The sequence below is a fragment of the Strix aluco genome, chromosome 1 (assembly GCF_031877795.1).
Source record: "Strix aluco isolate bStrAlu1 chromosome 1, bStrAlu1.hap1, whole genome shotgun sequence".
Taxonomy (NCBI): domain Eukaryota; kingdom Metazoa; phylum Chordata; class Aves; order Strigiformes; family Strigidae; genus Strix; species Strix aluco.
The window spans coordinates 129,564,787-129,591,463 of NC_133931.1; the positions used below are offsets into that span (position 1 = coordinate 129,564,787).

At 37.2% G+C, this 26,677-nt stretch overlaps 1 protein-coding gene across 6 annotated transcripts in view; it reads left to right on the top strand.

The window, feature by feature from the left end:
* Window positions 1-25,166, top strand: part of ANKIB1 (ankyrin repeat and IBR domain containing 1) — a 104,333-nt gene extending 79,167 nt beyond the window's left edge. For 3 of the 6 annotated variants that reach the window (XM_074835436.1, XM_074835457.1, XM_074835446.1), the window contains exons 8-20: window positions 615-759; window positions 2,139-2,305; window positions 8,704-8,792; window positions 9,804-9,934; window positions 13,700-13,834; window positions 14,377-14,463; window positions 14,557-14,623; window positions 15,008-15,153; window positions 15,795-15,973; window positions 16,520-16,571; window positions 19,757-19,868; window positions 21,490-21,623; window positions 21,967-25,166. In XM_074835436.1, coding sequence (XP_074691537.1) covers window positions 615-759; window positions 2,139-2,305; window positions 8,704-8,792; window positions 9,804-9,934; window positions 13,700-13,834; window positions 14,377-14,463; window positions 14,557-14,623; window positions 15,008-15,153; window positions 15,795-15,973; window positions 16,520-16,571; window positions 19,757-19,868; window positions 21,490-21,623; window positions 21,967-22,719 — 2,197 coding nt within the window. In that variant the 3' untranslated portion in view covers window positions 22,720-25,166. The remainder of the gene's footprint in view (window positions 1-614; window positions 760-2,138; window positions 2,306-8,703; window positions 8,793-9,803; window positions 9,935-13,699; window positions 13,835-14,376; window positions 14,464-14,556; window positions 14,624-15,007; window positions 15,154-15,794; window positions 15,974-16,519; window positions 16,572-19,756; window positions 19,869-21,489; window positions 21,624-21,966) is intronic. The other 3 variants (XM_074835473.1, XM_074835465.1, XM_074835482.1) reach the window with 3 other exon arrangements.
* The last annotated feature ends 1,511 nt before the right edge of the window (window positions 25,167-26,677 follow it).

Genomic DNA, 26,677 nt, shown 5'->3' on the forward strand with positions numbered 1-26,677 from the left:
GTGACTAACTTAGACTAGCTGCCTGTCCGTTAGATGAGATGAGTATCATCCTTGATGTCAGAATAATAACTAAGTTACAGCTTTTAAACTAAGTAACCTTGTGCACTGTTAGGTAAAGTCCAGCTTTCAGCAGATTTCCGAGCTCATTCTGTCTTGCATTCTGGTGCCTGGGGACTATAAAAGTCTCCATTTAGAAATTTATTTTCAAGAGCAGACCTATTTTGACTACCACAGTTGTAAAAATTAATTGCATATCAAATTAATTATTTCCTAGATTAATTACATTTACATGTTTCATTTCTGATTTAAGTTAGAAGTAATGCTCAGTTTAATTAAACATTGCATAGCAGTCTCTGATAAATGGTGAGGATGGAAACCACAAACACATAGGGCTAAGCATAGCTGATGACACTCACTTATGAACCGTGACAGTGTTCTTTTATTTTTTTAATTATGCTGTTCATCAAATCTGTAGCCCTTTTGAGCAGAAAGGGATACTTTCTTTTCTTTGTTTAAAAATTGATTAATGTGAATATCTGTGAACCTAATATAAAGTATTCATCAGCCTTTTAATTTTTACTTTTTATTCACAAATACTGACAAAATTCTGGCAGATTTTTGAATCTGAAAATTCAGGAGGGTGAAGCTCACAACATTTTTTGCCCAGCATATGATTGTTTCCAGCTTGTGCCTGTAGACATCATAGAAAGTGTGGTTTCCAAGGAGATGGACAAAAGATACCTTCAATTTGACATTAAGGTAAATTATCAAACCATTCTAGTACTCTTGAACTGTATTTCATTCTGTAAAAACTAACTTACAGCTTCTGTGTGAAATGCTGCAATATACCTTGTAACTTTCCAAGTAGAAATTCATAAATTAATATATACACTGAATTACTGGCTGTCTTATATATCAATGTTTGATATACCGCCAAGAAAAAAGAAAGAACATTATATTTATTCCTCAAGCACAAATGCAATACTTCCATAATGTGTAACTTAATGAGTATTAATAAAAAGATTCGATCAAACTAATGTCCATAACAGATGATATGAAGCTTTTGATCAGCCAGACTTGTTTGTGTTGGCAATCTAAAATTTTTAAGAGTTTTTGTGTTATTTTTATATTCAGAAATAGTAACTGTTTTCATTTTAAAAATTTATTAGTGCAAGCGAATTACTTCAATTTTTTTCCATCCAATGCTTGATATGATTGCTATATATAGGAAGAGAAGTAGGAAAACTTTGATTTGGTTTTCCTGGGTTTTTTTAATATGCTAATTTCCGTCATTGCAACTTGTTTATAAAAGCAATCTTTTAATTCACCTTTCTTCTTTTATACTAGTGTAGTAATGAACTAGTCTTTGAGATAATGTGCTACTTCTATCAGTGGTGACAGGGCAAGAGAAAGTAGAGAAATATTTTTTCGTTTACGATACAATACTTTCTCTGTGTGACAAGTCTCTTTAATACACAGTAACAGTCTTACGCAGTAAGATGCAAATTAAATTACCAGATCTGATTAATCCTTTACATCTTCATATTTCAAGTGGCTGGTGATCAACATAGGTTTGAAGCAAAGTAATGAAAGTTCCTTTTCCTCCTCATTTATTAGGTGTAAGTTTTACAAAAGATGTCCTGCTACGTTAACCAAAAAAGATTGGAGGTATATTCCTGAGTTAGTCTACTTCTGATTTCAAGTTTATTGCAAGTGGGATATATTGTGGGATTTTTGGTTTAATCAGTAAGGTTTTAATTCTTTTCAACCACAAGACTCAGTTCTGTTAATGAGTATATTGCCAGTGCATATATAGTAGAATTTTACAGGAAGCCAAATCACAAAGGAATTGACTTGCACACATTGAACATTTTGTTTGGGATGTACATCATTTGCATATTAGAATATTTCTGGAGTACTCTTATTTAAAAAAAAAAAAAAAAAATTTAAGGTGAAAATTAAATTACTCCCTTTTTATAACTATTTTTAAAAGCCTATCAAAGTAGCTACAAGATTGTCCTTCTGCTTTTTGGCTTTGTTCCTTCAAATGAAGATTATGGATACAGATTGTTTTATATCGGTGATGAAATCTGATCTTATGTGGTAAAATATTTTCCTTTTTCCTTCTTTTCCCCCAGGCCTTTGTTGAAAATAATCCTGCGATTAAATGGTGTCCTATACCAGGCTGTGAAAGAGCAGTAAGGCTAACAAGACAAGGATCAAATTCAACAGGATCAGATACACTTAGCTTCCCTATGCTAAAAGCTCCTGCTGTAGATTGTGGAAAAGGACATCTTTTCTGCTGGTTCGTATTAGGAGCTTACCTACATCTAGATAAACTCACAGTCACTGCTATTCCAGGGTTTAATTAAAAAGTCACACTTAGCACCAAGTGTGCAACAAAAATTTGTGTGGGAAAGTATATGACTCTACTGTCCTGTATCCATGTACTAAATAACCTCATGTGCACAAATATTTCAGTATTTTGGGTCACAGCAAAGGTTTATAATACTGTCTTACTCATTATCGGCTCTGTTAGGTGCAAAACAGCAGTGTGGAGTGTTGTGATGTTCTGTTCTCAGGGAACAGAGGAAAAGCAGGATACTGGTGGATGGATTTTTGTGTCTGCTCTGGATAGTTGTAGTATAATTGAAACATGGCACATTCTGAATTGTAGCACAGAAAATCAGCAGTTTTTAGCTCTTTCTGAATTTTGGTAGAATCACATCAAAGAAGCTGGAGTTTAAACAAGGCTAGGAAGGACCTTTGCCTCATACATAGCTATTCTGTTTGCAGGATCACTCTAATCACTGTTTCACTTCGGGGTCAGCACTTTTTCTATGTTGTCTTCTATTGAGTCTTAAGGTGAATACAAGATCAGGAAGGAGTAAAAAGCCATAAGATATTTAAAAAACATCCATAAGTTTGCCTATCTTCAGCAATTCCAAGGAAGGGACAACAACAGTATCAACAAAAGCAGAAAAGTGGTGGGATATTTTTCTGAAGTGCAGAGCAAAGCCCTATCCTAGTTCCTTGAGATTATCAGACTGACAATTTCTGACTATTGGGACATCCTTTTTGCTGTTAGAAAATCAAAAAGGGTCAACCAAAGTATAGACATTCAGACAAGCTGAGTAATCCTTTTAATTTTTCAATTGAAACCATGATGCAAGAAGAAGAGATCCTGAATAATCTGCTTGATTCCAAATATCATAAGACTCTTAATGAAAGATGCTTCTGATTTTAGTTCTTTCCCTGTATGGATGGAAAGGAAGAGGGAACAAGAGGAAAGTAGACATAATGAAACAGCCACAAAAGCCAGAAAACAGAACTTCTTGGGAAGAGGTTGTTCACAATGGATGAAGAACTCGGAAGGAAAGAAGTCCTCTGGAAACAAACGAGAAAATGTTTTTTACCAGTGAACATATAATAAACCTTAGTACTACTCCACAAGAAGGTACCATCCTCTCATCCTTGCTTCTGATTACATACAGAGAATCAATTTTTCCATTAACCTGAAGGACAGAGCTTGAGACCACTTTACTGTGATATTGACATGATCCTTCAGACCCTGGCAGCTGCTGCTTCCTTTATATGGGTTGAATGTACTAGCTCCCCAGAACGTCTTTTGAGTATTAAAATGTCCTCTGGGTGCCTAATTTTCATGAGAAATGTCGTTTTTATGTTTCCTGTTAGTATTTCCGAATGTTTTTTTATGTTAACACTTTGAGATACTGCACAAGCAAATACAGTTAAGGTCTTGAAAAAAAACCTCATTTTAGCAGCAAAACGTCCAAGAAGGCATTTCCTTCATCCCCACAAAAGTGAATGAAGAGTTTCAGCAATGACGAGAAAGTTCTGCTAGCAACCAAAGCATCCTGCAGTACTATAAATAAGAACCATTTGCTGAGGACAGCCATATTAGTCCTACAGTACAAAACCCCTGTGCATGAATGAGTTCCTCTGGAGAAAATGGAAGGGTATTCTCAGTTCAGAGGCTTTTCATCATTACTGTATGCTTAAAGGGAGCTTGCTTTATATCTTTAAATGCAATCAACATGTCCCACAGTTCCATACTTCTGTCAGTTCTGCGAGTTTTACCCAGGTAATCTACAGCTTAGACATTGTAATAGCAATTGATACTGCATTTAGTAAGGGATTCTTCAGAATTTATGTATTAGAAAACCCTAACCAACCCCTAGATAATCACTTTGGTTTTTTTGGATCTATAGCCTTCTTGCTCATAAACGCAAGAAAATTCTCTGAGTCTATTGAGCGATTTCCTTTTTTTTTATGTGGAAGCAGGAATGTTCCTCTTAAAAACAGAGTTCCTTAGAATTTATTATTTTTTCATTATCCACCACTAAAAGCACCTTCAACAAAATGTAATATATTGTGACAAACACAAAATTCTATTCCCTTTCAGAAAAAGCATTCTGAGATATTTAAATGTAGTACAAATTAAAACTCTGCACAAATACTATATCTGTGTATTATCAGATACATTCAACATATTAGAACCCCTTCATGCTGTTTCAGAAGCACAAGGAATTGTAGCAAGCAGACACTTCTGTGGAACAGTAGTAACAGGCAGTACACACTTGGTTTTGCACCATCAGTCCTCGCTCCTTTTATTCTAGATGGAGACAAGGGACAGAGTCTTGTTATGTGGAAGAGACATCCCTTCAGGTGCACTTGGGAAGCCAATTATAAGTTGCAACAGTGTTTCACTGTTTTGATTCAAAATTCATTACATGATATAAATATTATCATAAGTGGAAAGAAAATCCAGAACTACATTCTTCTTGGATGATGCTTTTAGCCCTTCCATGAATTTTAACTTGCTGAAACTTACACCTTCAAATAAATAATCCTGCTGAGTATTAAGGATGGCACTCTGGGGAGGCTAAAGCTGTTAATTGTCACAGCTGTTTGGTATTAGTTCCCTTCATTGTTTAGGCATGTCTTGTTTGGGCACCTGCTTGGCAGGATCCCTTGGGAGATGATCCTGAAGGGTATAGGGGTCCAGGAAGGCTGGGCGCTCTTTAAAAAGGAAGTCTTAATGGCTCAGGAGCAGGCTGTCCCCAGGTGCTGTAAGAGAAGCTGGTGGCAGAGAAGGCCACCCTGGCTAAACAGGGAGCTTTAGCTGCAACTCAGGGAGAAAAGGAGAGTTTATGGCCTTTGGAAGAAGGGGCTAGCCACTCACAGTGATTACAAAGATGCTGTGAGGCTATGCAGGGCGGAAATCAGGAGGTCTAAAGCCCTGCTGGAAATTAATCTGGCTTCAGCAATCAAGGACAACAAGAAATGTTTCTATAAGTATGTCAACAGCAAAAGAAAGACCAGGGAGAGCCTCCACCCCCTGCTAGATGCAGGAGGAAACATGGTAACAAGTGATGAGGAAAAGGCTGAGGTGCTTAATGCCTTCTTTGCCTCAGTCTTTAATAACAAGACTAGTTGTATTGAGGGAATCCAGCCTCCTCAGCCAGAAGACAGAGACTGGGAGAACGACCCCCCCACAATCCAGGAGGAGATAGTCAGTGACCTACTGCATCACACAGACACACACAAGTCTATGGGACCGGATGGGATACACCCGAGGGTGCTGAAGGAGCTGGCTGGGGTGCTCGCCAAGCCGCTTTCCATCATTTACCAGCAGTCCTGGCTGACCGGGGAGGTCCCAACAGATTGGAAATTGGCCAATGTGACGCCCATCTATAAGAAGGGTCAGAAGGATGATCTGGGAAATTACAGGCCTGTCAGCTTGACTTTGGTGCCTGGGAAGCTGATGGAGCAGCTCATCCTGAGTACCATCATACAACACCTGCGGGACAACCAGATGATCAGGCCCAGTCAGCATGGGTTTATGAAAGGCAGGTCCTGCCTGACAAACCTGATCTCCTTCTACAACAGGGCAACCCGGTTATTGGATGAGGGAAAGGCTGTGGATGTTGTCTACCTTGACTTTAGTAAGGCCTTTGACACCGTTTCCCACAGCATTCTCCTGGAGAAACTGGCTGCTCGTGGCTTGGATGAGCACACGCTTCGCTGGGTAAAAAAACTGGCTGGATGGCCGGGCCCAAAGAGTTGTGGTGAACGGAGTTAAATCCGGTTGGCAGCCGGTCATGAGTGGTGTCCCCCAGGGCTCGGTTTTGGGGCCACTCCTGTTTAACATCTTTATTGATGATGTAGATGAGGGGATCGAGTGCACCCTCAGTAAGTTTGCAGATGACACCAAGTTGGGTGGGAGTGTTGATCTGCTGGAGGGTAGGGGGGGTCTGCAGAGAGATCTGGACAGGCTGGAGCGATGGGCTAAGGCCAACTGTAGGAGTTTCAATAAGGCCAAATGCTGGGTGCTGCACTTGGGCCACAACAACCCCCAGCAGCACTACAGGCTTGGGGAGGAGTGGCTGGAGAGCTGCCAGTCAGAGAGGGACCTGGGGGTGTTGATTGACAGCCGGCTGAACATGAGCCAGCAGTGTGCCCAGGTGGCCAAGAAGGCCAATGGCATTCTGGCTTGCATCAGAAATAGCGTGGCCAGCAGGGACAGGGAAGTGATCTTACCCCTGTACTCGGCACTGGTGAGGCTGCATCTCGATTCCTGTGTTCAGTTTTGGGCCCCTCACTACAAAAAGGACATTGAATGACTTGAGCGTGTCCAGAGAAGGGCAATGAAGCTGGTGAAGGGTCTGGAGCACATGTCGTACGAGGAGCGGCTGAGGGAACTGGGGTTGTTTAGTCTGGAGAAGAGGAGGCTGAGGGGAGACGTCATCTCCCACTAGAACTACCTGAAAGGAGGTTGCAGAGAGCTGGGGATGGGTCTCTTTAACCAAATAATAAGCAATAAGACAAGAGGTAATGGCCTCAAGTTGCACCAGGGAAGGTTTAGACTAGATATTAGGAAGCATTTCTTTACAGAACGGGTTGTTGGGCATTGGAATGGGCTGCCCAGGGAGGTGGTGGAGTCCCCATCCCTGGAGGTGTTTAAGAGTCGGGTTGACATAGCGCTTAGGGATATGGTGTGGTTGAGAACTGTCAATGTTAGGCTAATGGTTGGACTGGATGATCTTCAAGGTCTTTTCCAACCTAGATGATTCTGTGATTCTGTGATTCATCCAGTGCTGTCAGGGAGTCTATCAAAAATACAACTTTGTTTCATAAAAAGTTTTATAAGCGATAGACTCAGTGCTCTTACTCTAGTAAAATGACATCCCAGTGTAAAAATCCTTGGTTTGGTGTGGGCTGAGAAAAGAACTTCCTCCACGAGAAGCTGTTCTTTAACATTCTGTTGTGGCTATCATATAGATGTAGATACGTGAGATATATATGATTGCACTTCATTAAAAATCCACAAACTTACAGATTTGAAAACATGAAAGACAACCTTCCCCCCCCCACCCCCCAGTAATACATTAACTAATCAGCTTTTAACTTAAAACTGAGTTTATTAAAGTTAATTTTTGCTAGTTTCAGTCCTTTCTGGGAACAAATACTGTGTGAGAGGTCTTGGCTCTCTTGAAGTCAATAATTCAAGTGTACTGCTGTCCCACAGAATTGAAAGGTGTCACTTTTCAACCAGGGCTAAGATTGCCTTATTACAGACTAGTTATTCATTCCAGTACAATCTTTCCCAGCTACAAATCTTAAGTATCTCCAAACCAGAGTTCCTTGTGTGGTGGACTTAAACTTGTTTGATAGCAGACTAGCTAGTGGGAAAAAAAGTTGAAAACTGTAACTGTAACCTTTTCTTTGTTCCTGCATTCCTGCTTAAGATGTGGACTAGAGTGATCAAAAGAGTATAGCTGAAGCTTCTGAATCTGCGTTGCAGAGAGCAGTTCACCATTGGATCTGCAGAAAACTTGCATATGCTCTGATGCAGCTGGTGCCCATCTGAAATATACTGCCTTTGAACTGTTTTGTTTGATGTGGCAGATGTCTGAGGCTGTTTGCTGCCATTCCAGTAAAAAAGGGAGTCATTACAAATCCGGAGTCCATATTGACACATCTACACCGAAGCACCATCTGGAAGCCATATATCAGCCACCATGCAGTAGTGCTTGCCATCCTTAAAGCTACTAGTAACTTCAAGAGAAGCTCAAGGGACTCACTTTCTCCACTGTGTCCATGTAACTAAGTTAAAGCCCCCATTTAAGAGACTCTGGTGGAAAGAGTAAACATCCATAAATACTTAATGCTGTTGTTGAAGGGCTTGGATCTTGTTCTAGATTAAAAGCTTGAATCTAGTTAAAGATTAATTATTACAAGTGAATAGATGCAAGTAATTCTACATAAAATGCATTTTGGCTATAGCAAACTACCTAGTTTTGGATAATCTCTTTATTCTGTGTTACCTTTATCACAGAAACTATACTAGCACTTTTTGTGGTATTAAAATAGTACCCGGGCATAACTCAAACAGACTGCAAACCAGCTGATTTATTTCAGATTGTAATTTTAAAAAGCTCTTTTCCTTTCCTGTCTCAGTTAAATTCTTTATTAATCTTAATAATGGTCATCTATGCTTGTGAACTAAGTCTAAGACTATTTTAAAATAATGTTATTTGGATGGTTTTTTATCTTCCTGACTTAATTAGCGTTCAACTGTGTCTTGATAAGATTCCATGTTTTTTAGCTTGAACCAATTCTAACTTTAGTTCTAAATCTCTAAATTATACGTAATTGTGTATACACCTTCATTTTCAGGGAATGTCTTGGTGAAGCACATGAACCTTGTGACTGCCAAACCTGGAAAGACTGGCTACAGAAAATATCTGAAATGAAACCAGAAGAACGTAAGAGTCATGGCTCAGGGGGGGGATTAATTTATTTTTGCCATTGTTGTTATATTTTGGTTTTAGAGGGATTTTTTAGTTGCATTAAGTAAAAGCTCTAAATTGGTTAGAAAATAGGGTAAAAGGGGAAGAAAATCAAACCTCTGAATGAGGGACTGCTTCACACTTTAACTGCATATTAGGGAGCACTATAGTTGACTGTTCTTTGTAAACCATTCCTCCACATAAATCCACGTGTGGTTCAGTCAGGGCACACAGAACTCTTTTTCCTTCCTTTTACAGCTTTGTTTCATTATTTAATTGATTTATTCCTCAATATAACTTTATTTGTCCTGGGCAATTTTAAATCTTTTAGCCCAGTCTGCACTTCTGTTTGAGTTGTGTTCTGTGTGGTTGTTTGCGTGCTTTAAAACTACTTCAAGCCAACAGGTGATAATAACAGTAAGGTTCAGGGTGAATTGCAAGGGAATGGATTAATGATAAATAACATTTACTGAAAAAACTAATAAAGATTAGGTTTACACAGGACAGACGTTTTCTTCATCAACATTAACAAAAAAAATAAAGATTAACAGTAATTTGAATAAATACTAACTTAACTTGGTTACCACAGTTCGGAGCCTTTCCACAATATGTTATAAATATTCTGGAAAGCATAGAAAATTTTCTAAAGAGGCAAAATACACCACTCTTCATCAAACTATGCTGATTTTTCTCATATATGTATTTGCTCATTTATATATTATAAGTGTCATATATAATATATAAATTAGTATAGAAACATATGGAAATACATAGACATGTGTAAAAATATTATATATAATATGTATAAATTAGAAAATGTATATCTTTGTATATGTGAGAATATATATAGTGAAGAATTATGATATTCTGCCAAGAAACAGGTAAACATGTACCTTTCCTAATCTGATTTTCACAAAAGATTACACAAGTACAATTTCAACTTCTCTGTTTTTGCATGCTCCATATCCTCCTGTCACCTTCAAAAAGTTGTGGGAGTCAGCGAGGCATATGAAGATGCTGCCAACTGCCTGTGGTTACTGACGAACTCCAAACCATGCGCCAACTGCAAATCTCCAATTCAGAAGAATGAGGGCTGCAACCACATGCAATGTGCAAAGGTAAGAAAGACCCTTTGTATAATTTGTTGTGAAACCATAATTCAGGTTGTGTATGTCATGTATATGTTTTAGGATCACAGACGTCCAAAACCTCTGCAATGTCATGCCTGAGATCTAATGGAACCTGTTGCAAGAGTTAGATAATTTGCAAATGGCCAATTACATGTATTTAGAAAATGTTTAATACTTAGTGAAATCTGTTTGGCTGGCTGGTGAACATTGTAATGATTGAAATTTCATAAACACCTAAGAATTACTGGCAATACAGTATGAAACTTAAGGAAACATAAATAATTGATAGTTTAATCATCATTAATGTTGCAGAAGAGAAAGAACATTTTTAGTTGGCAGAAGATGAAACATTTTAAGGAACGGTAAGCTCTAATGAAGGTTTTTGCCTTACTACATTTTTCTTTTGCATTATTTCTCTAACGTAGCAACAAAACAGAAGTTTAAATGGAAAACTGTAAACAGGAATTAATCAGTAGGAAGGAAAGACAGCAAAGAGCAATTCCAAAAGAAACTTATTGGTGACAGCAGCCAAAAAATTAGTCATGAGTTTGCACTATGCTACCAAAATAGAAAAAATATTTTTGCTATGAGTTCAGTATCATTTGAGAATGCTTTTTCTCTCAAATTGTTAAGAGCAGCATATTTAGAATACTGTTAGTTTATGTCAGAAATATCTTGTATAACTTCAGCTAATACCTCTTTGAGGAGCATCATTAAAAATAAGAAAGTAGCACACTCTTGACATAGTTGGCCTCCAATAAAAAGCTAAGAGATTTAGGAAATAATTCTCTTTATTTTTCTGGAAGTGTGTTAGTCTCCATTGCTATGCAGATCCCATTTTCTTTATATTATCATCACATATTCTCTCTCTTTCTGTGATAAGAATTGAAGGTTGGGGCTTTTTTTGGTGTCATTTCTTTGGTTTTGTCTGTGGCAGCAGAGAACAGATTCTCCTCCACTTTGGTTTATGCCAAGTTTGCTGTTTGGGGATTTTTTTTCCTTAAATGATTTTTAAAAGAGCTCATAAATTCCATAGTGCTGAAAACTGTAAAAGGTATGTTTATTGCAGCTTTTGCCACTGACCTCATCTCAATTGAACAGAAGTATTGCTTCAGGCTGGAGAAGATTTTGGCCATTAACCACTGTTGCATGTAGATAATTTAATTCAGTACCTTTCTGAGGCACCAGCCAACAACCACAGTTCTCTTTTCTTCTTTGATGCTGTACCTTATAAACAGCTTAAACTGTTGTTAAAACAGTCAGATTCCTTTTGTGGTGGAGAAATCTCTGCAAATAGAAGCTGTCTCCCCTCAGCCTAGTGAGGAAGGAGAGGAAGGGTATCCTCAAGCTCATTGCAGGACTTAGACACAAAGTATAGTTGTCACCTCGCTTGCCTCTTCCTCTGCTGAAGTAAGGGTCCGAGACCTCATCGCCCTCTACAACTACCTGAAGGGAGGTTGCAGAAAGCTGGGGATAGCCTCTTTAACCAAGTAATAAGTGATAGGACAAGAGGTAATGGCCTCAAGTTGCTCCAGGGAAGGTTTAGACTGGATATTAGGAAGCATTTCTTTACAGAACAGGTTGTTAGGTGTTGGAATGGGCTGCCCAGGGAGGTGGTGGAGTCCCCATCCCTGGAGGTGTTTAAGAGTAGGGGCAACATAGCACTTAGGGATATGGTGTAGTTGGGATTTGTCAGTGCTAGGTTAACGGTTGGACTGGATGATCTTCAAGGTCCTTTCCAACCTAGATGGTTCTGTGATTCTGTGACAGAGCTGCTGCCTTTGCTGCAGTAAGGTCTGCTCATGCTTACTACATGATGAGCTACAACTGCCTCTTAGCAGCTAGTGTGTGCCTTGGTGTAGAGGAGGACAAACTTTACTCATAAAATCACATTTCTGTACTTAAGCAGGCATATTACTGTTTTATGATCCCAATTTCTAAGGAGACAAAGCTTAGGCAGTCCTGCTTTCTCACTCCCCTACTTGTAGTAGGTTTTTAACCTTCTGGGTACTTGGAACCAGATATGAAGGAACAGGAGGGGGTTCATGGATATTAAATTACGGCAAGTTTCATGGAACTTGGTAGCTGTATGGTGCAGAGACTTGATTTGTACTGCCACCAAGAGAGAGGCTGAAATACCTACTCAGCAGTTACCTCTTCTGCTTGGCTCAGACGGTGGCCAGGCAGCAGATGTGATTTGTTAAGCCTAGGCAGTATTGCTGCATGGCTAGGTGGTCATACAGGCATGTAAAACAGAGCTCAGGGGTTTGGGAGATGTGTAGAAACAGATGATGTGGTTTCAAATGTTTAATGAGACTGAGGTGTTGGAGGACAGTCTGGGAACACTGGGTCAATCTTTTTTGAGGAGGCTTTTGGAGATGTGAGGGATTATGAGATCTATATGATGAAGTGATCATGGAGGGAGATAATTTGGGAGAGGTGAGATTGTTATAATAGGAGCATATGCACATAAATTTTTATTAGTTCTGTTGCTTGTGAAACAACTTGTTTCATACTGTTTTTTGAATATTTTGTAATGATTTTTTTCTTATAATTAATATGAGTGGTTTTGAATGATAGGCCAATGATGCAGTGATACACACTTAACACTTTTATACACAATTATTTTCATACTTTATTCTCAGCACTCATCTTACCATTTTGTATAAGCAAACAGCTTCAAAAAATGTTTAAGAACAAAGAAGGTTCAGTACAATAACAAGAAGAAATACCCTAGTCTGCATTGCTTTTTAGAAGAAAATCAGCACCACTGGTGAGACAAAATTAGCAAAAGTACAATGCAAGAATTAGATTTCATTTCTTCCTGTAATATATCTAATTGATTGTATAAAACAACTACTGATAAACACATCTGGTATGGACTAGGTATTCCTGAAAAGGTTAATCTTATCAAAGAGAGAAGAAATGCAATTTAATTTATCAAATCCCAATAATAGTATTAATGCCTTCATATTAATTAATGTAAATTTTTGCTTCATTTTTTTCAGGATTTTGGTTTGCTTATCTGTAGAACAGATAAAATAAACAGATTCACCTGGTCGTAGTCTTTTGCTCGTCCATCCATAAAAAGCTTCCAATTATTTTGGAATAAACTAGCTGAGAACTCAGTGCTGAGCTGAGAATATTTAATACCGTTTGATCTTCTGTCATACAGAGAAGCCTGGATAAGTCAGATCTCCCTGTAAGGTGTTACCTATTTTGAAAGCTCTCTACTCAGTTGATGCAGAAAAAGCTTACCTTGAAGTAATCACTCTTCAGAGTTCATGTTCTGGTTTCTTCTCTCTTGCTTTAGTAGCTGTTATTGATATTTTTAATCAGGAACACCACATGACAAAAATAGCAGTAATCACATTTTTTAATTGATATTGGGAAAAATTGCCCTTTCTCAGGAGTAGTTTCTGTGTCACTTTAAAAATGGGACTGTCTCTTTTTAAAACAAAAACAAAAACCCAGGCCTGATCAGCTGTATTTATCATCCACTTAAAACTTGTAGATGCAACACAATCTTGTGATCCAAGAAACAAAAATCATGTATGACTGACATGGTTTGATGACCCAGATCTTCTGTAGTAAGTAAAATAGGAAGGAGCCTCCTCAGAAATTTTTCTGACCATAAACACACTCAGAATAATGTTAATTCAGTTGTTTGTGGAGGAATAATGATGCATAACTGCAAATCTGCAATGTATCAGCTTCTTTTTTTCTATCCCTTTGTTTCTTTTCTTCCTAAAGTGCAAATACGACTTTTGCTGGATATGCTTAGAGGAATGGAAGAAGCACAGCTCTTCCACTGGAGGCTATTACAGATGCACTCGCTATGAGGTTATTCAACATGTAGAGGAACAGTCCAAGGAGATGACAGTAGAGGTAACAAATGAATGTGTGTGGTTGAAAAATAACACTAAGGCTGCAATTTTCAAAATTCTTCCCAACTCGAGTTCTAAACGGAAAAATACAACCTTAAATATGTCAAAGAGACAGAAAGAAAACACTGCTTATTTGTGGATAGAAACATAAAATTTGGTTCTGCTTTTGGCTTTGGTAACAACCAGTGGTTGACTTAAGTCATTTTCCTTCTCTGTGCCATGGTTTCCTGTTGTGAAATGGGCATGCTGGTACTGTAATTAACTTGCTGTGCATACAGAAGATATGCCTTAATTTTGGCATTTGGAAAGTCTGCTTAAATAGCATGCTCAACAGAGTGTATCAACTCTGGTTACAGTATTTGAAGAGTTGTGAATGTCAAAAATTACATTTGTCTACTTACATGGCACTCATCAGCATTGTGTACAATGCTTCATGAATAGTGGGAATAGACACAGTCGGTTATGTAATTATATCTCATGGTGATTGCTAAATTAAATCATAAAATTTATTATGGTTTCTTTTGTTTCCTCATTATTTTTCAGGCTGAAAAGAAGCATAGAAGATTTCAAGAGCTTGATAGGTTTATGCACTATTACACAAGATTTAAGAACCATGAACTTAGCTATCAGGTGTGGGTCAAGCCATTTTTACTGATTTGTGTTTCTATTTTATTTGTCCAAAAATAATTATCTTATTGTATTTTATTTATTTTCTTTTTCTAGTTAGAACAGCGCCTTCTAAAAACAGCCAAAGAAAAGATGGAGCAGTTGAGTAGAGCTCTCAGTGGAAGTAAGTATTTGCTGTAATCTATGAATTTTGTTTGAAATCAAAGCAACTCTGCTATGGCTAAACCCTTTTTATTTTTGATAGAGCTCACATCAGTCTGCTGTGTGATGTGATCCCTCCAGTACTAGAATTCATATGCTGTGGATGAAAGCTAAACGTACAGTAAATCTTATCTGTTCCAAAGGAGAAAGTAGCAAGGGAGAAGCTAATATTCTGTGCTTACTTCTTTTACTAAGAGCACTGTGTAGTCATTGAGAACTTGCTGCTGTTTACTTGCAAAATATTTAACTGACATGCACATGGATGTTATTATTTTGGAGGAAAACTCAAGTAAAAGTGCTGATCTCAGCAGGAAAATATTTTCACAATGTTTGTTTCATCTTACAGCTGAGGGAGGCTGTCCTGATACCACATTCATTGAAGATGCAGTACAAGAGCTTCTGAAAACCCGACGCATTCTTAAGTGTTCTTATCCATATGGATTCTTTCTGGAGCCTAAAAGCACAAAGAAAGAAATATTTGAACTCATGCAGGTAATACATGCATATATTTTGCTTTTCTAATGTTACTCCTTTTTTGTAATATTAGTTATCAGTGTCTTTTTGCTGGTTTTGTAGTGTAAAACTGATACATCTCTTTTGTATTTGTAACCAAGTTGGAAAATTAATGCAGTTTTATTACTCTGTGACACAGTAGCTTTTAGTTCAATTTTAGAATGAATGTAAAACAACACTTTGCTGCAGAATGAAAGGGATAAGGACAGGTGGAAGGGGAAAAAAAGACACTTACTGTTAACCTTTTTTGAAAATAATATTTTACCTTCAGTCTTCATTTCCTTCTCTAGCTCCTCTTTCCTGTCTTTCTCTATTAACATGTCTTGACAAGTGGGTGGGGACAAAATCTGGGGAGTACCTGGGTGGTGGTGGCCCCTTTAGGGCCCCCGAAGATGTTCAGTATGCATGAGTGCAGGGAATCCCTGCTCCAGGCTGGAGGACAGCATGTAGGTTGGTAAAAAGGTAGGCTAGAAGGGCAGACATTCTGGGGTATTTTGGTATTTCAAATGGTATTTCCAGGAAAACGGATATCATTCTGCTCAGTATTTATGGTGTAAAGCTCTGCCTGATTTTCATTTCACTGTAAAATTATTTTGTTCTGTATTTATTAACTATTGCAGACAGACCTAGAAATGGTCACTGAAGACCTTGCACAGAAAGTGAACAGGCCTTACCTTCGGACTCCTCGCCATAAAATCATCCGTGCAGCTTGTCTTGTGCAGCAGAAGCGGCAAGAGTTCCTGGCCTCTGTGGCCCGTGGTGTTGCTCCTGCAGACTCACCAGAAGCACCCAGGCGCAGGTAATCCAAACAAAATACTGTGCAAGTCAAAAAAGTTCATTGATAGCTGCCAAAGTGGGTGAATCCACTGTCATTCTTTGACAGTGAGGTGAAGTGGAGCTGATAACGTGGTGGTTGTAAATCACCAGATAGTGACATTTTCTTGGACATTTAATCCTTGTGGAATCACAGCTTTTCACTGAGGAAAAATGTGTTTGAGAATCACTGCTCTGTGTATCGCAACCTAAACTGCTTCCCCATTTGTAATATATTAATGATTAGATGTCATGGCTTCCACTTCACTTTTTTCCTTCAAGATTGTCACTAAATACTTGGTACTGTCCAGAAATCTAAAAGTATTTCCTAAAAATATCAAACAGTTCTCGAATAGTGAACAATTTAATTGTATGGCTTTCTAAATGAATTTTGAGGTGAGAATTAAAGCAGAAGACTTGTTAAGTTTTGAGAGTTACAGTTGCACTAGTTTTTAGATGTTGATAGGTTTTGAAGCTCTGGAGGTTGTGCATACTTTCTTCTACTTCTAAACTTTATCTCTTCATTTTACAGCTTTGCTGGTGGAACATGGGATTGGGAATATTTAGGATTTGCATCCCCTGAGGTAAACTATTTAATTTTCTTCTTTTAAGTTAGTTCTATGTATTCTAGAAACGCAGGTATGATCGCAATCTGCATGAAGAGCTTCCATATTTTGATTCAAAGCATTTCAAGTTGGTTTAAGCTTACCATTATATGTATTTCACAATAGAAGGAAATATATGCGTAGCTAATTGTGCAGTGACTCTAAACAATGCTTCTAACATGGCTATAGTTATTTAAGGTGGCATTAGACAATCTGTGTTGTATTCATCGTTTTCTGAGTAAATAACCAGTTTTAAAACTGCCTATAAACTGGTGTCTGTGTGCTGGGGAACCTTCAAGTAATAAGTATGTGAAATTGTGTAAATTACTTTGAACTGCAACATCAGTTCATCAGAATTTGACAAAAAGTCTAAGAAATTTCCATCCTTCTGTAACAATCCAACAAAAACATACAAGCATACACCTAAATAGTATTAACTATTTGAAATGTTTCTTTTTATGTATTGAAGCAGGATGGAAATTGCATACTCAAATGAGGTGAACTTTTGCTACTTAAGCAAGAATCAAAATTATAATTTTTAAAGTGAATATTCCGTTATCTGTATACGAGAAAGAGTAAATTGCTTTCAAGACTCTGCACTAAGATATGAGAAGCTTCCTATAAAGCTTTCTTTTATCATCTTAATTTTTATTTAATATTTTGAGAACATTAGATTAAAGCATTCAGTTAGGAAGGAAACTTCATTTCAACATTTCCTTGCTGCTGTTTTCTTTCTAGCTAGTCATTTTAAAGCATCCTGGAAAACTCCACGTACTTTTTCTATATATTTCCTTTGCTATTGTTGTTGGTGAGCATCACGCTGGTGAGAAAATAGCTTGCTTTTCTACAAAAGATCAACTTGTTTCTCCTGCCTAGTTCCTCTAGTACTTTCTTTTGAAATAAATCCACATTTGATAATGTCAAATCACTGTGCTGTTACTGTGTCATCAGTGGAACTGGTTATGAGAAAAAGTTGGTAAGAAATATGTTGATAAGCTGTTTAGCAGTAGGTGCCATTGCAGTTGTGCTTAGATGATTGCTTATGAGTTTTTGTGATTTGCCTAAATGTGGCACCGTATGATGCAAGTTGGTTTCTTTGCTACATAGCTATCAAGGATACTTGCAACCACCTATGCTAAAAGAATTTTATAGAATTAATAATGGTCATCTTTGTTTATTTTAGTGAATTTCACTACAAAATTTTTTACATAGAGCTGTACTTTTACTGACAAGTAATAGAGTATCTGTGTATACCAGATTATTACAGAAAACAAAATCTTACTGGTTTTAGCAAGGAACTCTGCTTGTTGCAGACCATTGTGTGAAACCATGATGTTCCTACCCAATAAAATTAAAACTCCTTTTGTTCACATGTATAAAATTGTTCCAAGTAATCAGAAATAAGATTTTTTCAGTAGTAATCAAGATATCTTTCTAAAGGTTAAAAAGCAACCAAAACTTAAATGGCTGTTGGTAAAAAAAATTATTTTATTGCGAACAGGTAAGAGTTAAGATCTAACTAATAAACCTTAGTGTTCAGTGATCACTTCTCATTATTCCTTATCCAATTCACAGTTATATAATTATATATTTTTAAAATCAGTTATGTTGTTTTGTACCAAGATTTGATTTTCTGTTGTTTGAGGTTATGCCTTCCACAGGCAATCCCTGAGCTCCCTAGGAGCTGGAAGAATATTTTAGAGAAGAATCACTTCATGTTTGCCCTAGTTTTTATGCTGTTCCGTAGGCTAACAAGCATCTGCTACTAACCACTGTTGAAGACAGAATATTGGGTTAAATGGGCTGGTCCAGTACAGCCATTTTTATGTCTTTACAGTTTTCATGGGCCTTACACAGATAAAAATTTGCCCACACTGATCATTTTGTGACTATTCTTTTTTGGCTTCATATGTTATTATGCGTAAGAACCTGGTCTGAAACACTTAATGGAAAGGCAACATACCATCATAATACTATCAAAATTAATAAGGTCATTGTGTAAGAGAAATGACACTTCTGGATTTGAATTTTAGATACTTTAGATGTTGAGATATTCTAGGATGAAGAGTTAATGTAAGAAAGGAAAGGTAATGGTAACGTTATCTTTCCCAAGTCATTTGGCCAAATGAAGCCTTTGGATTGCAGATTTCCCAAGCCAGGGTTTAGGGAAGAAAATAGCAATATTCTCTGTGTGTATTTTTATTGCCTTGTGTAAATGAAAAACTGAGATTAACAAGATCTTACAAGAGATCTTACCTACACAGATTCACTGTCAGCTGTACTAACCAGAAAGCGTATCTGGAAATTTGCCTTCAAGCATAAACTTAGTCTCTTAATATTAGGAAAGGTATGGCAATCAAAACATTTCCAAGTACTAAGATAATTAACCCTTGGGATGTTAGCTTGATGTGGCCAAAAGTGAGTCTTTCCCATAAATGTTACATAAACTGTCTTTGATAAATACACACCACATGAGAAATTACAGGCTGCGGGAGTTCAAATCCATATGGTATGGCTTGTTAGTAGCTCAAGTTAGGCAAAAATAGAGGAGATGTGTCATTCATGGAATAAAAATCCATCAAAGACTGTTCAGTAGAAGAGTATCAGCTGTGGTTTAAGAAGTTTCTGAGCCATAGTTTTCTGGAGGCTGAGAAAAGTGTAACAAGTCCTGGTGTATGTCTGCCAGCTTTCTGTAGCCTTCCAAAGGTTATTTTGTACTGGCCATTGCTGGCAACAGGTTCTCTGAGATAATCTGTTGGTCTAATTCAGATTAATTGTTTTTATGTTCTAAAATCACTAGGTATATATTTATTAAAAAGTATGTCGATGTGTGTGTATAGAAAGTTTGGCATCGAAGCTTTTAAAAAAAATGTGTACTTGGAATTCTTTAAAAAGGGAGATTGCAAGTATTAAAATGTCAGTAATACGTCAAGTATTTTTCTTTGCTAATTCATTATTTTATAGATTTAGGATTACCTTGTAATTTTTTTTTATTATTTATGTTAAGCATTGCATGATATAACTTGAAATTTATTTTTCTGAAAACAGGTGATTTTATAATAAACATATAAAATCACACATTTTTTATAAAAATGTGGTGTTCATTACGTCAGAAAAATATTACTGCATGCTGCCCTGTATTTTGTAACCTTTGGTTTATGCAGGAATATGCTGAATTTCAGTATCGGAGGAGGCACAGACAGCGTCGACGTGGAGACATGCACAGTCTGCTGAGTAATACTCCGGATCCTGATGACCCCAGTGAGAGTACATTAGGTACGTTCCTGCCTGGGGTTGTTTTTTTTTCCTCTTCCTACTTCAAAAATTGCTCGTAGTGAGCACAGCGTTTGTTCTTCTGTGGATACACTTTGAAGAAGTTTCAGATACATTGCTGTATGTTCCAGGATACAATGCAAATGCTTATTTTTGCATTTTTGTATGTGATTTTAGAAGTATTACTGACTTCATTGTGGCTGCTCCTCTTTTTAAAGAGAAACGCATTGGTCTTTCCACTAACAACTCCTCAGCCTATTTAGAGCAGGTTTGCTTTGCTGAAGAAATTTTGAAGGGCACATACTTTATATGACAGTCTTATCTATATACCAGCTCTTTTATGCAAATTAAAAGGACCAGTTGAGCATAAAGAGTGTAGAAGAGGGTTCCCCTGCTACAGGCCTGCTGGAAGAGGTCATAAGGTTGTATTCCAAAACCCTGCTCAGAAACTCCTGTATTGGCAAAGACAGCCGGGAAGCAAACTGGTATGGGCTATGACTTCCAGCATGCTGCTCCTCTAAGCAGTGCTACAGCTGTAGCGCAGTCCCTTAAGGTCACTGTGACTTGTCTGTCTGGGCTGTCTCCATTCTGCCAGGAGCTTTAGCAAAGTTACAAAAATAGCTCGAATCCAAATCATACTGTGACGCTGCTTCTTCAGAGCTGCCACTTGTGTGCTTGGTGTCTAAGCCATGCTGCACAAACTCTCATCGCTGTGTCTCGTGAACTTAAGTCCTGTACATAGCTTGTCCTTTAAAAACAGAAGGAGAAATCCTTTACTGAGGAGAAATGAAAAAATGCATTCTTTATAAGTAGTAAAAAGCATTTTGGTGAGCTTTGGTCCTTCCCTGTTACAAGTAAAATGCAAAACCATCTTGTTAGTTTGAGGGCTAGACTTTGACTGAACACTTGAATATTGTAGTGATGAACAGTTCATACTGTTAAAGCATGCAAGAGACAATTAGTTTTTCTCACCTTATTTCATTTTGAGTTTTGAAGTGGAAAATTCCATTTTCAAAAGTCAAAAGAGTTACATTATTTTTATTACAAAGCATTTTTTTTTGAAACAGCATTTTACTTCTATTTTAATAAAACAGCAATGTCAGTGATTGCTGAGGTATACACTAACAACTCTTAATTGTGCTGCAATGGGTAAAAATTACTGTAATGTTAACATTACAGCTGAGTTGTTGTTTGAAAGAACAGAGAAATAGGCAAACTTTGGTTGTAATCCACCTGTAAATGCATCCTGTAGCGTTCATGTGCAGTATTTTTCAGGACTTTCCATAAATCATGTACGTGCCTTTGAAGCACTTTGCCCCTCCTGTCAACAGGGTCATGCTCCTGATGGCATACCCCATACTTTCAAAGAGAAGAAGGGCATTGAGAGCAGGAAGGCCCAAATGAATGAGGCACTCACTCCTAAAACAGTGGGACTGGTGTTTGGCCACTGTGTAAGAGAGTTGGTGTGGAAGGAGTGTTTTGGATTATTTAGTTCAGAGTGAATAAAGGAGTAAAATTACACAGCTGGAATCCAAAAGGAAGGAAGGAATTCTGTCAGTAAATAACAGTGGAAAAGGCTTTCTCACTGCTTCTTCAACCGTTTTTGTTTCAATTGCCCAAACAGACACTCAGGAAGGTGGCAGTAGTAGAAGACATGGCACCTCCATGGTGAGTTCAGCTTCTATGGGTATTCTGCACAGCTCTTCGCTTCATGACTATACCCCTGTCAGTCGCTCTGAAAACCAGGATTCTCTTCAGGTATCTCTCCTAATCTCTTTTCCATTCTCTCTGCTTTGCTTGCCTTCCTCTGCTCTGCTTCTCTGTGTCATTTTGTCTCTCTGCAAATTTTCTTAATTTTTTGATGAGAAAGGGAGCATCTAGGACAACAAATTATACGTTCACACCGGTAAGACATGCTAAACAATCACTACTGGATCAGTAGTCACCTTTTAAATTCTGTTGTCAACTGTGTCAGTAAAAATTGCTTCTGACCTGTAGGAATAATGAATGAATTTCAGATTTGAGTCCAAATTACTTTTAATCCAAAATATGTAACAAGGTGAAAGTTTTATTCTGAAAGCAACCTTATGTGTTTCGACAGGCTCTGAGTTCTTTGGATGAAGATGACCCGAACATCCTGCTAGCTATTCAGTTATCATTACAAGAATCTGGCTTGGCCATAGATGAAGAAACTAGAGACTTTCTAAATAACGAGGCATCTTTAGGAGCAATAGGTACCTCTTTGCCTACAAGATTGGACTCTGCTCCCATAAGTATAGATAATCCAAGAGGCGCTTTGAGCAGCTCTGAGCTGTTAGAACTTGGTGACAGCCTGATGAGACTAGGTGCAGGCAATGATCCCTTTTCAGCTGATCGTCTTCATTCACACACTTGCAGCGATACAAGAAGTGGATTATACTCAACATCTAGTGATGCCGATTCCAGCAGTCAAGATCCCAATACCAATGAAAATCTACTTGGAAATATTATGGCTTGGTTTCATGACATGAACCCACAGAGTATTGCTCTGATCCCCTCAACAAGTACAGAAACGGATGAGGACTCACGGCAACCCAGTACTGAAGATGGGTCAGCAGGGCAACCAAATCTTATAGACAGAGGGCTGGAGCCTCAGGAAGAGCATGCGCTATTTGAGGATGCACTCAAAAACGAAGGCAGAGGAACCCAAACAGAGGAAGGTACTTCTGAAGAAAACATTATTCCAGGTGAAACGGTATCACAAAGTGGTGATAATAACAGGGAGGTGACGAGCACCCTGGATGCTTCAGGAGATACTTCAAGTCAGACTCCTCAAACCTCAAGTGAATGGATTGAACATGTGCATCTGGTATGAATGAAAACTAAGTCTGGAGTAAATGAATGGCGGTGACAGATGGTACAGTATGTGGAGTAAGCATTATGGAGGCTTTGATCCACATAATTACAGCTCAGTTGTAACCACTGACGTAACAACGGATATTTAGGAGTTCTCTTGAATTGTAGTTCTTTATAATAATGTGAACCTTTCAAGGAATATCCTTTGCATTTAATTAGGTAGTACTTGCCTTTTTGCTCTCAAGAAAAAGGAATAAGTAGGTTGTATTCCACATTCCTAATACAATGCAGCATCTGTTTAGCCTTAGGTTGATGATCCTTAACTTGAAAGTACAGATTAAAGGCTTACACTGATTATTTTGGTTGGTTTTCCTAAGAAATAGTTTATTTCATTTTTTAGAACTCATTCTTTCACCAAAATAACATTTAGCAATTAATTTGCATTTTTTTTTTGTTTTCTGTAACTTTTCCTTACTCATTTTTCATTTTTGTTAGCAGTGTGAACGGAGGTATTTAATGCTTCTCTTTAGTACTGCTCCAGGAACAAGTTCTAGGGGATATTCTTTCCCATTAAAATCAAAGATTTTTTCATGTCTATTTACAGTCCAAATGTGCCAAACTGTGAATAGGTAGCTGGCGGTAGCCTAACGAAACAGTGCAGTGTTACTCTATCAAACTAATCCCGCAATTCTTAGCAGTGAAAGAAACCACTGGGTAGCATTGCTTCTCTAAATTTAACTGGCATGTGTTGCCATGGTGACTGCATTTAATTAAATGTAGCCTGTATCTTAAGTTAATAAAACCTAATGCTGCTGTTAAACAGTTATTTTAAATATTAAAATACAGTGAGTTAGCAACAGCTATGCTGTATTTTAAGAGACACTTTAATGGAAGTGCAATCATAGTTCTTTGTTTTCATAATTCTACAAAGCATTCTATGCACTAATAGTGCAATTACTTTTAATGATAACATTTTATAAAAATGTAGGAATACAGAATTTTCATATATTAGCCAGTCCCACAATTAAAGTTCAGATAACACATTCTGCTCAACATGTTACGGTGCCTTTGCCTAACCCAACTGGATAGTTGCCACAGTTAAACAAGTAATTCAAATTCAGTGTCTGTTCTGGAGTAACTATGCTATTAATTGCAAAGACCTCCATAAAACCACCCATGGCCTTGCCTTTACAGTAAATAATTAAATGTTCAGTCAGTGTTTTTGCATAAACAAAACACTGCTAGGTATTTGTTCAATTGCACAATATTCATTTGCTGTGTGATTACTGTTTAGTGTAAAAAAAATAAAAAATAAAAAAACAAAACCACAAAAACCCCTTTTCCTAGTTGTTGTACCGTGAAAAAAAAAAATACTGGTTTTAGATTTGCTTAAAAGCATCAATCTACAGTTAGTGAGATACAATGGTACAGTATGTAATTACAACTAGAGTAAGTTGTTCAAATGGCTGTTTTAATTACATATAATCAAAACTTGTCATAACACGAGCAAATTACATACACTCCATTTTAAGTTTTGCTTAACTGTTACCGGAGATTTGTTGATACGATATAAAAGTTTATTACTACTGAGTGTGTATAGGCAAGTGTCATGATAGCAAAGTTTATGTATTGATTACCGTGAGTTCAAGTGAGTGTTTTGGTAACTAATTCATGCAAATTCAGCTTTTGAACCTTGCAGTCACAAGGTTCATATTAGTAAAAAATGAAATAAGAGTATTTTACCCTTACCCCATAAAAACCTTGTTCATTTTGCAAGCATCTTTAGAAAGAATGAAATAGAATAGTCTCAAATATTTTTCCAACTTGTCCTCTAGCCGCCCTACTCCTGACATAATCATGAACCTTTGAATATCTTTGAAAAATACCTATTTTAAATTGTTCTATGGTATAAAATCCTTCAACTGAAACAGTTCTTCATGAACTGTCATCATTAATTGGTCTGAAAGTTGTTTAACTCACATAGCTTCCTTGAATTGTAATTTCTGAATAGAAAGATTCTCACAAAAAGATTGTGTATTGCATTGAGATGTCTTGCAAAGTTACAGTAAGATATGTAAGAGTGCTCTCTGTGAAGATAGTGAAGTTTGTGGGTTCTGGTTTTTTGTAATTTGGTTAGGTTGTGCAGTATATCCATTGTTTCTGTGTTACTCTTATGAGCATGAAATTAGCCTATTAAATTTGTATTTTCTTGGTACTTATTTTAACACCATAGTCATTGACTTTACAACTCAAAAATAAAGTTTGGCAAGACTATTTTGTAAACCTGTTAATTTTATAATGTAAAAAATTACTCTAACCTTGAATTGTTATTTGCACTTTCATAGTCTATACTTGATACATTCCCACTTTATATACAAGTAGGATACTACAACCATGTAGATGTTTGGCCAAATGAATGCTGTTAATAATATGTAAAATTCTTTGATTAAACATTTATTACTTAAACTAACTCTGTTCTGTCTCATTACATCTTAGACTTATTGTAGCAGATTCTTAAGACTGATGACAGATATTTTTAGGATATGCTCAGTCCTGTGCCAGGTTAGCCGGGACTGTATCGTAAGTTGAATGTTTTGATTTGTAAATATAAGGTACCACATTCATTAAGCTTTGCAAACAAAGTCTAAAATAGACAATTTTGTCATCATTGCTACAGCCCTATTGTGCACTTGTTTTGCTTTGTCATTACAAAGTAATGACAAAGTAATGCTTTGACATTGCAAATAGTGGTGCTAAAGAGAGTTGGGGACTAATTTTTGAGGGAGATCCTGTTAATTAGTGTTACTTAGTACCACTTAATAACCAGTCTTCATTGTTACCAGGGAATCCCAGGCTGTCTCTGTTACGTTAACAGGCACTAAACTGTTCTGTTCATTGTTACAGTAATTTAATTAGCTTCCTCCAAGAAGCATGCCAAGATGCTGGAGAGCTTCTAAAATCTCATGTACTAAGTTGGATTAGTCACTGTAAGGCACTTTCCATCACCAGCTGCTGTGGTGTCACCGCATACGCTGCAGTTAGCAAGCACTGAGTTTTACTAAGATCATATCACAAGAGAGATTTTTGGGTTTATGGCAGCTAGAACATACTAATAGACAAATTTAAAACATACTTTCTGAGGTGTTTAAAATCACAGCATCCTTCAAAATCAGACATCCCCAGAGAGATCTGTTTATCAAGGCAAATTTCACTATTACCATCTCCTCCTTCTCTTGCCCTCTCCCAGCACACAGGAGGCATCCCACTGTAATACTCATGGAAGCCAAACATGGATATAATGATAGTTTCTTTACTAGAAGTTGTCTAGACAATCTACTCTGAATTAGTCAATGTACTGATTATTGTCCTTGTTACTCTTCTGTAGATCAGCCAGATATGGAAACTTGAAAGATGTAGAGAAGCCAGTGATGATGCAAAACTGAGTGTCATTTTTACCATCTCATCCTTCTAAATGAAGAGTAAAGCACAAGATGTGCATCAAAATGAGGAGATGGATCCCCTGTAAATACTGCATAAAGCTGTGTTTGCTGTCAGTCTTTGTATGAGAGCAAAGAAATGAATGAAAGCTTGACTTTCTGCAATGATATGCTTTCACTCTACTTCAAAAATAGGCAAGTATAGAATTTACACTATTCTCCAAATATATAACAACATAAAACAATTTAAGTAGTTCATAAAAAATTATTAAAAATAGAATAATGGAGTAAAGAAAAAATGTTTCCTAACTTAACTGCAAAGCCCTTTTTTCCTCAACTCTTCATAGATACTTAAGGTTACATCTCATCAACAAAATGTTAAATCTAATTCTCAACAGAATGGTGTTATTTTAAAATTATGCAAGTCTTGATCTTTACAGAGATCCTTTCTGCAGTGAAACACAAACTTGAGAGGGTGTTTTGCATATATTTTTTCTTTTTAGGTCATTTGCATGACTATTCAAATAAATAGAATATAAG